Genomic DNA, 13,281 nt, shown 5'->3' on the forward strand with positions numbered 1-13,281 from the left:
CCCGTTCCTTATGTAACAGTTCTTTAGAGACTGGAAACCTTCCACAGGGTAAACTTGGGTAGGTCACGTCACCTCTTTCAGACTCAGGGATGGGAACAGTATGACAAGCATGGGCCTACTTCTCTCCCAAGCAGGGCAGAAAGTATCTAGGACTTTGCATCCTGGAATTTGCTCCCTTCTCTACTACAGACTCTCAGCGTAAATATGGATAGAGCTGATGGGGTCGGCAAGTGCTTCTTATATGACAGGGACAGGGGAGAATAAATGAGAGAATGAATGAGATGCTCAGATTCTGCAGTTATGCAGGCCATATTGGTGCCTCATAAAGACACGGTCTTTAGATGGTCTTATGTTTTTGGAATACTAACTGCACTATTGCACAGAAAAAAATCAATTAGCTATTTTCTGTGCGCTTATCTACAGTAATATTGTGTCAGATGATGCTATCAACGCATAAAGATGTGTTCCTCTGGTTGTGCTATGTTTCCTTGTAGTGCTACAAGCAACATGGAATTGAGACCAAGTGCTCTGAAGGAGCTGATCACCACCAGCATCCACCTTGGCCCTGGGCAAGTTCACATGTGTTTGTTAGTCTAAGCACCTACAAACACCTGGATATTAACAAGCCAGATCCTTGGCTGGCTTATTAAAATGTAGTAAGGGAACTTCCTCTTTATTCCCTCCAGAAGAGTTAACTGTTGGAGGCTTCCTAGAGAATAAATAGGAACAGCAAACTTCCTCCTGAATATGAAAAGGGCAACATTAAGAAACTTAGCAACCAGAAGTAAATAGACCATTTCTATAGAAGTCTTAGTTATGCTCCTTAACTGATATGTTAAATAGTTAAAAGAGTTAAATACCAGCCTCAGTTCACTGACAGTATGCAAACTACAGTCTTTAAAAGGGAGTGATTTCCGATTCCAGTTTTGGGACATAGGAATTATGTCAGTACAGCATACAAGCAAGGACATTCTTTATGCTAATGACAACTGAGAATATTTTTTATATATATGTATGTGTGTATTGTAACAGATGTCAAAGGCAGTTAGATTCAACTCAACTTATTAGTGCATGGCTTTTAGCCAAAAGCAATTCACATTTGCAGAAGTGTACTATCACATATGTCTTAATAACAGAAATGTGTTTTTAAAAATGTATGTGATAAGTCACATATGGTAGAAGGAATCTGTACAGCTTTCAGTCCTTATGACAATGGAAGCTACTAACTTTATTTTGCATAGCTGAGGAACATTAAAATTCAAGTGAAATTCTCTTTGACATTTCAGAGCTACAAAAGCAATGGCACTAAAAGCTAGACAAGCCTGAGCTGCACTAAGTGTGGCTGTGATGCTTATACAAATGCAATCCACATCTACTACGGCGGTCTACCATGGCAATCTTAAAGGTACTATTTTTACTCTTGCCCTGAGAGCTAATATTTTAGCATAAAATCATGATTGTACACAGGGACATTAAGTACTCGCATTTCACTGAAAAATATTAGGCAGGTTTTTTTCAGCTCTTCGTTATGCAAAGTGTAATTAATATGTATAATGGATTCCCCAGGGTACTAATTGAAGTACCATGAATTGCAACCATGAACATAGTCAAAGAGAAGTTAAATAATCAGTTGGGGAAAACATGACAGGGCGAGATATACACATGTAGGTGGAAAGAGTGAGACTGTCCATCTGGCCTTCTTCCACTCCAAAATGTTAAAACACTTATTCGAGTCCCAGGAGGGAATGATTTAACCTAGCCCCCTTCTCCCTCACTTCTGGTGGAGTAACTGGGCATCAGTGTCACACACAAGCTCTTTGATGACCGCAAGGCTCAATACCTCTCTTATTCGCCGGAGAACTCAATTCAGTTGAGCTGTTCTAGAGAATTTGATCCAAAATATGAAAAAAGTAAATATATGATTATTTTGGAGTTGTTCTCCAGGACCGTCATCAATTTTCTGTTCTTGAATCTTCAGACGGTGAGGTGAAATCACAGCTCATTTCACACTACTAAATAACCACAGCTAACAATGACTTTAATTCAGCTTGCACTGAATTCGAACTAGCCCTATAGGCACGAAAGGTCCCTTGTCTTATTAGAAGTTTCATGTGCTATCAGGTCCCTGCTGGATCCCCTTTCTAATTTTTATCAGATTAAATGAAACATAAAGAGAGACTGATTTATGACTATCTTACATCCCGCCTAATCATTCCAAGCAGTGTTCATACATGTTTTGCATTCACTTTGTAAGGTGTAAATGACCATACACGATGGACGCCAAGTGAGAAGTAGAACCATATCCTTTTGTTATGCACCCCAAAACACAACGACTTGTGAGTCCTATCTGTGCATGTTATTACAAATACAAACACACTCTAGTCCCAAAGCCTGCATAATCAGCAAAGCAATATGAAAATAAAAATGTTTCCTCTGTATAGAGCAAGAATATACAGTTACTAGGACTTATTTAAACTGCAATGATTAGCTACTGAAGCTGAAAATGTGTTTTATTGGTACATAAGAGCCCATTAAAACTCACGTATTCATTATTTAAACAGAACCACTGACTGCTGGTAGCTTTAACCAAAAATGTCTTTCCTCAAAGAGCTAGGACATCTATATTGCAACTTTCTTAATTCAGTGATATATGGTTCAGTGCTGCCGCTAGTGCCCTAAGATTTAAGAACTTCTCATAAAATGCCCTGAAATTGCTCCCTGGTAACTTTCTCATCCTTCACCGAGCCCTCCTGTAAAGAACAGAAACACACATGTGTGTTTGGCGGGAGAGAGACGCACACATGGAGTGAGAAAGAGCTCTTAATCAACAGGGTGGCAACGCCTTGATACATAGGTGCAAAATATTCCCATGTGTTTAGAAATCGCTTGGCGCACACTCAGTTATTTCCCCCCTGTCAGATCTTCTCAGGGATTGCAATTAAAAATCATAATCTTTTTAGCATGTACAAACCTCCCCAAGGCTAGGAGCACGATGTATTGAATATGATTGTGATATTATTTGGCAGCTATTCATAGACAATACACTAATTTATGGAAACCGGATGAAACTTGGGGAGTGCAATCATTAGGGACACATGACAAAATCAGAAGCTTTCCTCAATGATACTGACTTTTTTATAGCTATGATTAGGGGTAACTTGAATTCTTTTATTGCCCTTCTTATTGCCTTAGTCTTTTTTGTGACTGTATGCAAGAAGTTCATTAAAGTTACATTTTCCAATGCGTATAAAAATAACTTACTTGACAGGAATGTTTCTCAATTTTGTCTTTTCAGCAGCCTGTAAACACAAGAGGGGTGGGGGGAGACAAACAGTTAAGCGACATCCCTAAAAGCACAACTCCCTGCAACTGAAACAACCCATGCCAGATGCACGACAGAAATGAATGTGAATTCCTTCTCCAGCGGGGGCTGCCATACCCATCGGGGGCAGAGGGAGCGGGGCTGCGAGAGCCCGGCTCGGCCACGTCAGAGACCGAGCACTGCAGGCTTTAAACACTCTTTCCTCAGCTTGTGATATCGATGTGGTTTATTTATTTTTAATGGCCACGACTGTTTAGGAACTGCTCGTTCAGGGCGATGACTTCATTTCCCGCTTTGAGGTCTGGCCCTAATCTGTCCATATCTAGAACAACAACAACAACAACAGGAAACAATACAGGCAAGAACGGACTCTCCTTCCAAAACAGTTTTTACTCGCCAACAGAAAAGGGCAAGGGATGACCAAACGTTCGGATCAATTTCCTCTTGTGAAACCTTTGAGAAAACACACTCCAAGTCATCTAAATGAGTAAATCTTTGGGCCCCTCGGCCCGCACCACCTCAGACATGGAGCCTGGTTCCAGTTTATTGCTGAACCCATTGATCTGTGTACAGTCCATTTATCATTCATGAAAAGAGCCAGTGATCTTCACAGTATATTAGAAGAAACAACTCAGATCATCTGTCAACGGCCCTCTTATTTCTGTTTCCCTCTCCACGGGGATTTCATCTCCTTCGATTCTTCTTGAATTAAAATGTTGCTAAGCAACACAGCTGGGGGCACCGATGGCAGAACCGCCACAGTCGATCAAACTGTTTAAGCTGCTCGAGATTTTAGTGCACGTATTTTTTTTATGCTTCTGTGGCATAATTATGTAATCTGAACCAACCTTGTATTCCCTCTGAATTTTTCTGAAATAGGTAAATAATATTTTAACACAGGAGGGCTTGAAATACCACCTGAAGATAAACTAGCGCTGCCATATCAATTTGGAGAATTCCTTTTAGTATTTACAGAGCCAGACTATAACAGATTTAAATGTGGAAAGTGGTCAGATGGCTAGTGAGATTGCAAGCACAGGCAGCAGTGAAAGGCAGAACTAAGACTATTGATCCATAAACCTATTATACTACGGAAAGTTTTAGTGCTTAATTACCTTGAGAGATATTTTATAAAGCCTACAAAAATTGAAGTGAGGGGTTTTGGTGAGGGACTTCAGAATCTGGCATGCTTAGGAGTGGGAAAAAATGGTTCCCACAAAAGAACTACTGATATCAGTGGTCCTGAAAAATGCTTGCATAAGCCCTTAAGGAATCAAATCCCACAGGAAAACTGACTAACATCTGGATCCACTGGAACCTGCACATTTGAATTCCAAATGCTGCCAGAAGAAGTTCTCCTTTGGGCTCTTCAATGGGACTAGTTTTTCAAAATACCTAGTGTTTTGGCACTTTTGCTTCCAGCTATAGCAAAGATAAAATCTATGTTTCAAGTCCATGGAAATCCCTACTACTGAGTTTTCATTTGAGAGCAGGAATTAAAGCTTGTGAGAGCTGAGATGGGCAACAATAATTTTCTGGGCTGGCTCCTCGTATGCAAAGAAAGATGCATTTGTTCTATTTGGATTACATTTTCTAGCTAAAGCATAAATCAATGAATGCATGACAAATGAAACCATTATATTAATTGTATAGTAAAGGTTGCTAAATAAAACACTTAAACCTCAGGAAATGCTAAAGTTAAGATTGCACAAATCACTGTTACTCACCCAAACTTTATTCTGTCCTCTCCAACAAGCCTATGATGAAATGGGGTCCCTGCCTCACTAGTGAGATAATAAGAGTTCTGCCCCATTCCTGTGATATTCTCCCAAATCCCCCTTTTTCAGCTGCCTCATGCACACGCAGACTCAAAAGGATGTTCTTAAGAAATCTTTCTGAGTAATAAACTACATGTAACAGCATGCAAATGTCTCATTTAAAATGGACTAAAACATCACCAAAAATGGCATTTCAGTTACCCAGGCCTCCCATTAAATAACAAGTTTCAGTCCCATCCTGCAGGGAACTAAAATCATTTTTAAACCTTATAAACTGCCTTCTGTTACGCCAGAAGATTTTCTGACTGTAGAGTGATGTTTTGCTTGACCCTTCTATATATCAGATAGCTGGACTATAACAATTCTGAGTTCAGGCTTGTGAAGCTTGCATCCAAATCTCAGATACAGGTTGGGCTTTTTTTCCTACAAATTATTAAAAAATATGCACAAAAACTGCTTACAAAATACAGATAAGGAAGAGAAAACAGAAGAGTGTGAAGGGTCTGGGATCACAAGCAAATAATCATGCAGTTGATTCTAATACAAAGTAAAGCGGATGGTATTCTGTAGAGTATGTGTGTGATGGTGTGAGCTAAACTGTTTGCATGAAAGATTAAAGAAGATGAAGATATTTCAAAGCATGAGAACTGGCAATGTCAAAGACATGGAATATTAAAGAGCAAAGTCTAAACTGGGCATTTGATTTCTGACTACTTGCTTAGCTATGCTGACGGCAACTGTTTACCCAGAGGGAAATGTGGTAGCTTTAGGGACAGAAATTACAATGTATCTTATTTTCTAGGGTTATGAAGATTCTAGCACATACCTCTTCTTAGATTTTTAGCTGGAGAAGGCCCCTCAGTTTTTTCCTATGCTACTTAGAGAAGGCACTTTCCTAATTGTTCAGAAAAGGTACATACTGGGGAGAGAGCATCCTCACACACATGCTCACTCACACACAGTTTTAAAAAAATACTGCAAACTCTCAGGTCAGTCTACAAACGAGCCTAACTTCATGGTGGATAATAAAGCAACTGGACGTTTCCTATTGCAAATGATTCAGTTTGCCACTGAGTGGGAACATGATGATGTTAAACATAGCACAGAATAAATGCCTGGAATTTCTTCTGAGAAAGAAATGCAGGATCTGGCCTTCTGCTTTTATTTGTCTTGTATGTGTTGCTCATTCATTTTTCAAAGCGTATTTGTTGTGATATCATGAGCATGCCCAGTGGCAGAAGATAAAGAAAGGCAAAATCAAAGTGACATTGAGTAACTCTACACATTAAGCTTTGATGTAGAAACATATTGTTTGAAAATATTTGGTGTGCAGCAGGTCTGTCAATTAGAGCTAATTATTTTTCTCTGATCAGGAAGAATGCAATCTTGTTTTAGGCAGGTTTCTTTGAAATGTACGTCTTTTATACAACTTCATTATAGGAAAATACTTCTTCCAAATTACTTTTTTTCTGGGCTGCTTAGCTATTGACTCAAATTGTCTGTGTTGAGTAGTTCTCTCTGCTTTGATAATTAACTTTTGATCATTACTGAATTTAGCAGCTCTAGTCAGATGTGTTCATAGCCATCCTCCTCAACTATTCCGGTGCTCATCGCCTTTAATCTTTGAACAAAATGATCTCATTGAGCCTCCATCAACCTTGCTACTCAGTTAATAATCTCTGTTTCTCATCTTCATGACTGAGTTTGATTTGTTTTAGACTTGATGGGAGCTTTTGATTATTAATTTAAGATATTTCAAAGACAAACATGTTTTAAGAGTTATTTTGTTTACCTTATATTCCTGGGCCTTTACAAATAAGAAACTGGTTTATTCCACAATGATTCCTAAACTTCATGCATTAAAAGCATTATCTAGAAACAGAGCAGGTAGGAGGTGCCCAAATCATGATACATGTGCTCTGAGTGGGAAATGATGCTGCACGAGATTGGAATGAAATTGAACTGGTATAATGTAATATCCAATGGGTGTTGGGAGAATTACATCATGGGACCTTTGCTAATTTTGAACTTGAAAATGTGCATTAAAATAATTTAGGATGATTAGAAAATGGAAGCCAGACTGAACTAGACAATCATTCCACTTTAATTTGTAATTTCCTTCTGATGTTTTTTTTACAATTATGGCCTTTCCATAATTGTGCCACCTCTCCCTAACATCTCCTCATCTGAGGCTAGTGGTGAATAAGAAGAAAGAAGATGAAGAATGTACGAAAAGTAGCAAGCTATAGAGGAACAATCAGCAAAGAGAATTTGCTAGGGGATGCCTTCCCATGGCTTTTATAATGGCCAAAGACTTGTGCTTCTCATGATGCATTACTCCTGACTCTGGCACTATTTGCTTTGGCACCAGTTCAAGAACCATCTGCACTGTACTTTACTTGATCCCTAGTGTGGATATACCCACAAACTTATTTAATTAGTGTAAATCTAACTATTACACCTTGAGAATGAGCACTGGCTCCTTCTAGGTTGTGTACAAGGACTGCAGAGTGTGCAAAATGATGCTTTTTTTTTTCGTGACTGTCAATTAACAGACTGACTTTTGGACAGAAAGAACCAGAAAGAGTACTTGGGCCATGTGTAACTTTCCGACATCAATAAGATCTGAGAATAATAAACTCAGAAGAGGTCTGCCCAAAAATAACAAGGTAAAACATCTGGCATATGTAGAAACCATATTAGATTTTCAGTCAAATGACATGTTGCAGGGGAAGTGTCTGCTTTCAAAAGAAAATTTAGATTTTCCATTGCACAACTGAACACCCAACATTTTCAGGGAAAATTATTTGATTTTGAGGAAGTGAGGTTTGAAAAAAAAGTCTATAGTTTTTAAAGAATGCCTCTTGATTCAGAACCACTGAGATCGGCCAGCTAACAACGCAATTGCTGTGGCTCCAAGAGTCTCTTCAGCTAAGACAGACGTAACATCAAGTCCTCCAACCTGTACGTGGAAGGAAGAAAACCTTCATGCTTTAACATTTCCCCAGAACTGCTGTGAATCTAACGTGGGTTCAGCTCCCCATTTCTGACCATTTCTGCACTCTGGGAGGAATAGCTAAACAACTCCATGCAAGTAAGTTCATAAACCACCATGCTGTTCTCCTGTTCTGTAGGAAGGACACCCTGGAGATCCAATTCAATTCTCCAGCAAAAGCCGAGAAACTTTCCATACTAGTGAGTTATAACAGGTTTTTTGTAGATTATCATTTGTCTTGGAAGTCATCCTATGCTCTTTCATTTTTAAAGAATACTTCCCCTATGATCCTATGTAAAGAACCAAAACACACTAATTATGGACTGTACTGTATTGTGCTCCGGCTCTATATTTTCTAGTTGGTCTTAGCTGTGACTTCTTGTAGAGGAAAGGAAGGTAGTGTGCAGGACAGAAACCATCCAAAATTGTGCTGGGAACCAGAAAGCCCAAATCTGAGGGCTGAAGAATTAGTACGTGATATTACATGCACATGCAAGTGTGGTTTTTTTTTTTTTTTTTTGAATTGCACTGGTTACTCTCTCCTCTACCTGTCCCCTAATGTCAACAGAGGAGATTGTATTTCCTTCTTGCTAATTGCCTCTGACATCAAGTTGGCAACTTCATATTTGAGATTCTGTCTGTGATGTTCTGGGTCAGTCTCACCCCGAGGACAAAAAGCCCAATGTTACTGAATCGAAGACCAACAATAATGGATCGAGAAGATACTTTCCTCCTTCTATAATATTTTAAAATAAGTATTTTTCCTCCAGAAACCAAATACAAGGAATGAATCAGCTGAGATCAATTTTGTGAAAGAGTAGATCACTACACATGTGGTATCTACAAATCAAAATAGTTCACTGGACTCTCGCTGTGTATAAACTATACAGAGAACTTCTCATCGTTGCTTTGAGCAATGCAGTAACCTTCATGGCTTTACAGAGAGATGTCCATGAATATTTAGGGTGAAATTTTACCGGGCTGGAAATTTAATTTCACTTGGTGCTGTGGGGGCTAGGTAAAATGAAAAACAATTTTTAAGTAACCAAGTCTAGAACAGACTATCTGCAGATTAGCAGTCACCTTCATCCCTGACATAAGTGTACTGTTTCCCTGATATAAGTGTACTGTTTTTAATTGAGCAACACCACAGATATATTTGGGCTTCTGTCAGCGTTTTTTCCCAAATCCCTACGTTTACTTCAGGCCAATGGTGGAAATCAAACTAAGGAAGCGTGCAATGAAAAACACGGCCACTTCCCATCCTTGACAGCCTATTCCATGAAAAAAAGAAGAGTGCTACTGAATGCATACTGCACTCAGAGGAGAGCTTGTTGCTTGTGTAGACTTACCTGAGTTGGCTTTAAATTAGCTAGTTTGGGTACAATGAACACTGTTGCTTTTGGGGCACAGGCTTCAATTTAACCAGGGTCTATGGTGACCTTTACGATACAAACAGTTACGGCTCTCTGTCACTGAACTGCCTGATTTTAAAGACAACTCACACACATATATACTTGCATTAGGCATACCTTGGATTGCAGTATCAAGGTACCTTGACACAAGAGTCTTGGAACAGCGCTTTCGTTCTCCAATTATTTTGATACACTCTGGATTTTTTCAAAAATGCTTTTGATTGAAGCTGCTAATTGTACTACTTTTGACTCCTCCTTATAACAAAGGAGAAGTTGGAATTGCAATTGCAGTTGGCATTACAAATTCTACTGATTCATTTTCCAAGATGTTCTCAGGTTGCTTTACAAATGCTAATCAACTCTCACAATCTCTTGTGAAATCCAGTAGATTTAAATACTCTCCACCGTACTGCTGCAGAATAAAGGCAGAAAAAAGTTAACTGACTTGGTCAGAGTCATTGCAGAGTTCTGTGGCAGAGAACCCCTGATTAGAGCTAGGCCTGATTTTTCATAGCAATTGCTTTGTGTGGAAAATGAATATAGCCCTGGCAACAGAAACACTTGAAAATTTTCTATTGAATGCTCCATCTTTAAGAAAAAAATTCTAAATTGAAGTTCTACTTTGAAACATAATTTCCTAGCAAATGATTTGTTACAAATTCATTACAAATGTCCCCTGCTTAGGGGACGAAAATCCTATTTTGAAAATATACAAATAAAACATTTAGCTAGGGACAAAAGCCAGTATTTGTCTTCTTATTATTTACTGATGATTTTTTTTTTTAAATGTGTGTTTTGTTCAACCTTCCAAATGGCTAATAAATCAAAAAATCCATTATTTGCTAGGTTTACTCCAGAGTCCTTTTCTACATGTTAATCACACATTAAAACAACCTGAGGAGGCAAAAGAAACAGAGAGAAAAGGTCAAGAAGCAATTAGAAGAAAAACAAACAAAAAAAAGCCTCTCTCAACTTCTCTCAAGAAAGGGAGAGCAAAAGGCTAGATTCAAAGCCTGAGAATTTCCTACTACTTCATTGTACAGCTACAGATAAATTAAATTCCATAATACGATTGCCTCATTTTCTCCAATTCTAACATACAGAGAGTAATTCTTTGCATCTGCATCCCTGAGATTTAGCTGAGCAGTGCTGATGCTTTGAGATCTCACAATGAAGTGCACTTTCAGTATGCAATGTCTTACTAATTTTTACTTTTGCAGCCCTCACATTGGTTAAAATCTCCTATGTCAGAATGGAAAGGAGGATTGGCAGCCTGTCTTACCCCGTTCGCTTTCAGTTTATGCCCTCCGATTCTCCTTGGTGGCACAGGCCGTTATCTCAGTCCTCGGGGAGTCCAAGCTGTCCTCAATCTCTTCCCTACTCTAAATTAATGAATAGTTCCCTAGACTTGAGAAGCAAAAGGGCAGAGTCGAACAGTAACAGCAGTGGCAGTGCTGGGAAGATGTGACGTTGCTGTTGTTCGTGCCTCCCATTTACTTTCTATGCAGGACTAAAGCGTTTAAGGATTTTAATCTATACGGAATGTTACTTCTATTACAAACAGGCAGCAGAGGTGATAAACACACATGAAATAACTCTTTGCTGTCCTTGGTCTGCTTTAGTACATCGAGCAGATGACTCAGCCCGTTCCTAAATTGTGCAGCTCCAAAAATTATACACAATACCACTGCCTTGAATTGGAATGCCCCCTGTGAGGGACGCCTGCCCAAAGCCATTGCACTGTCACGCTGTGGTCCCGACCTGCCCCTGCGAGGACGCAGGAGGTCTGTTCTGGAAGGATTCATCCTGCTGCTGGGGAATGGAGAATATCCAACCCCAGCGAACCTCACAGTGGCAGATGCATTCATTGTAAGAAAAATTAAGGTGTTTAGTTCTCATTACCGTTCTTTTTCTGGACTTCCTCCAGGGGAGATCAACTTTCACTTCTTCTCCCTCTTATTCTGGCTGACAGAAGCTAATTACTGGATTTATCATGCCCTTTTCATCACCTACTTCCGAGCTTGTGCTGGCCACCTATGAGCCGCTCTGCTCAGGCTTTTGCAAATGTCCAGTCTTAAAGCCAGTACCAACACCATACAATTGGTGTGAAAAACTCCTGAGAATTTAGGTTTTGAAGTTCACAGGCAGTTGCTTAGCCTTTTAAAAGACCCACACTGCAGATAGCCAGCATAAGAAAGCCAGACAATCTTTACCAAAATGCTTCACAAGGCATGCGTGATAAAAATCACACTCTTCTTTTGAGGAGAAAAAGGAGATAAATGTTTCCTATGTGGTCAGATTAGTGAGTGCTGAGCACTGAGATGGCCCGCAGATACCACAGACTTCAGATTTATTTTTATAGGACAGTATAGTCAAGTCTGGCTTTTCTCTTAACAAAACTGCTGGCATCAATCAATTATCTCACCTGCTGCTGCCTTTGCTTGCTGCCAAAACAATACAGGGCTTTTGCATAAGTGGCATACATAGCAAAAGGCCCTGAGGAAATATATTTTTGTCCATACTTACAATAATGACTCCTTTATATTAACACATGTGCACAGGCATGCACACACAGCATGTACATGATCCATCCTGCCAAATGAAAGCTGCATCCCCCTCCTCCTTCCCACCCCAAATCTCCAATGCCTGCTCCTTCTGGCCATGCTGAGGAACCACCGACCTCTCCACCTCTACTTAATTGGTGGTGGAGGTACCAGGTCTGTATTTAACACCTGTCCTTCAGGTGAAGGATGTCTTGTGGCATGACTGACAGAGCCCAGCTGCTTCAGGCTGGCAGCATGAAGATCTGAACAAAGGAGAAGCACCTGCTTAAGAGAGCATTGAGAGGCTATGAAGTGCCTGCTTACTTGGGGGCAGTCAGGAGAGGACTTCTTGCAGCTCCATTTTATCCATCTTTTCAATTATTTCATTCCCCTTTTGCTAGGACTGCCTGCCTGTGTTTTCTTCTCCTGCATTATTTTTCCTTCCATGGCTGAGGGTTTTCCAGATGCTGAGCTGCTGGTGCATACCAGACAAGCTGCAGAAAAGGCAACTCGGGGGCTGACTGTGCTGGTCAGGGCAGCTGCGGCCCCAGAGCCCAGGAAGGACCACGGCCGCAACCTGCAGGGCAAACTTTGTTTGGTTGATTTGCAGCACAGTGCAGCATACAGTAACCGCTTGTCCTGGGGGTTATATTAATCCCCTTCCTCACTGATGGATGACTTCCACAACAGCAACATGTACAGAAACACTTGCATGAAATTCTGAAATTTGAAAGGGTTGTGTATATTTAATGGTGTGCCATGCTATTCACTCATAACCACAGCAAGCTCACCACCTCAGATCTCAGCAGTTACTGAAAGCTTCTGCTGATAATAAACAAATACTATGATATGAATCTGTCATTACTCTGTGAATTACTACCTTAGAAACGTCAGCCATCAAATCTCTTATTACCAAAGATTAGTCTAACGGAAGCTGGAGTATTCTGTTTCTATAGTTGGTGATACATGGCTGTTTCAACTAATGTTGTACAGAATAAAATAATTTGAGTATCAATTAAAATCGACTGAGGTAGCAAGAAGAGACGTATCTTCCTGAAAGAATTTTCATGGTTATAGACTGACAAGGCTGGAGAATGACTGTATTATCCTAATAGCTTCTGTTTTCATTAATGGTTCAGTGAAAACATTTCCCTACAATTATAAAACATGACTGTAGATCTTAAACGTTGCAATGGGAGCTCTTCATCAAAACACATTCTGCTGTGGC

At 39.8% G+C, this 13,281-nt stretch overlaps 1 protein-coding gene across 6 annotated transcripts in view; it reads right to left on the bottom strand.

The window, feature by feature from the left end:
* Positions 1–13,281, bottom strand: part of AFF2 (ALF transcription elongation factor 2) — a 451,682-nt gene that overhangs the window by 78,201 nt on the left and 360,200 nt on the right. For all 6 annotated transcript variants that reach the window (XM_068957761.1, XM_068957757.1, XM_068957758.1 and 3 more), the window contains exon 9: positions 3,262–3,299. In XM_068957761.1, the coding sequence (XP_068813862.1) occupies positions 3,262–3,299 (38 nt within the window). The remainder of the gene's footprint in view (positions 1–3,261; positions 3,300–13,281) is intronic.

Source organism: Struthio camelus, chromosome 11 (assembly GCF_040807025.1).
Source record: "Struthio camelus isolate bStrCam1 chromosome 11, bStrCam1.hap1, whole genome shotgun sequence".
Classification (NCBI taxonomy): Eukaryota; Metazoa; Chordata; class Aves; order Struthioniformes; family Struthionidae; genus Struthio; species Struthio camelus.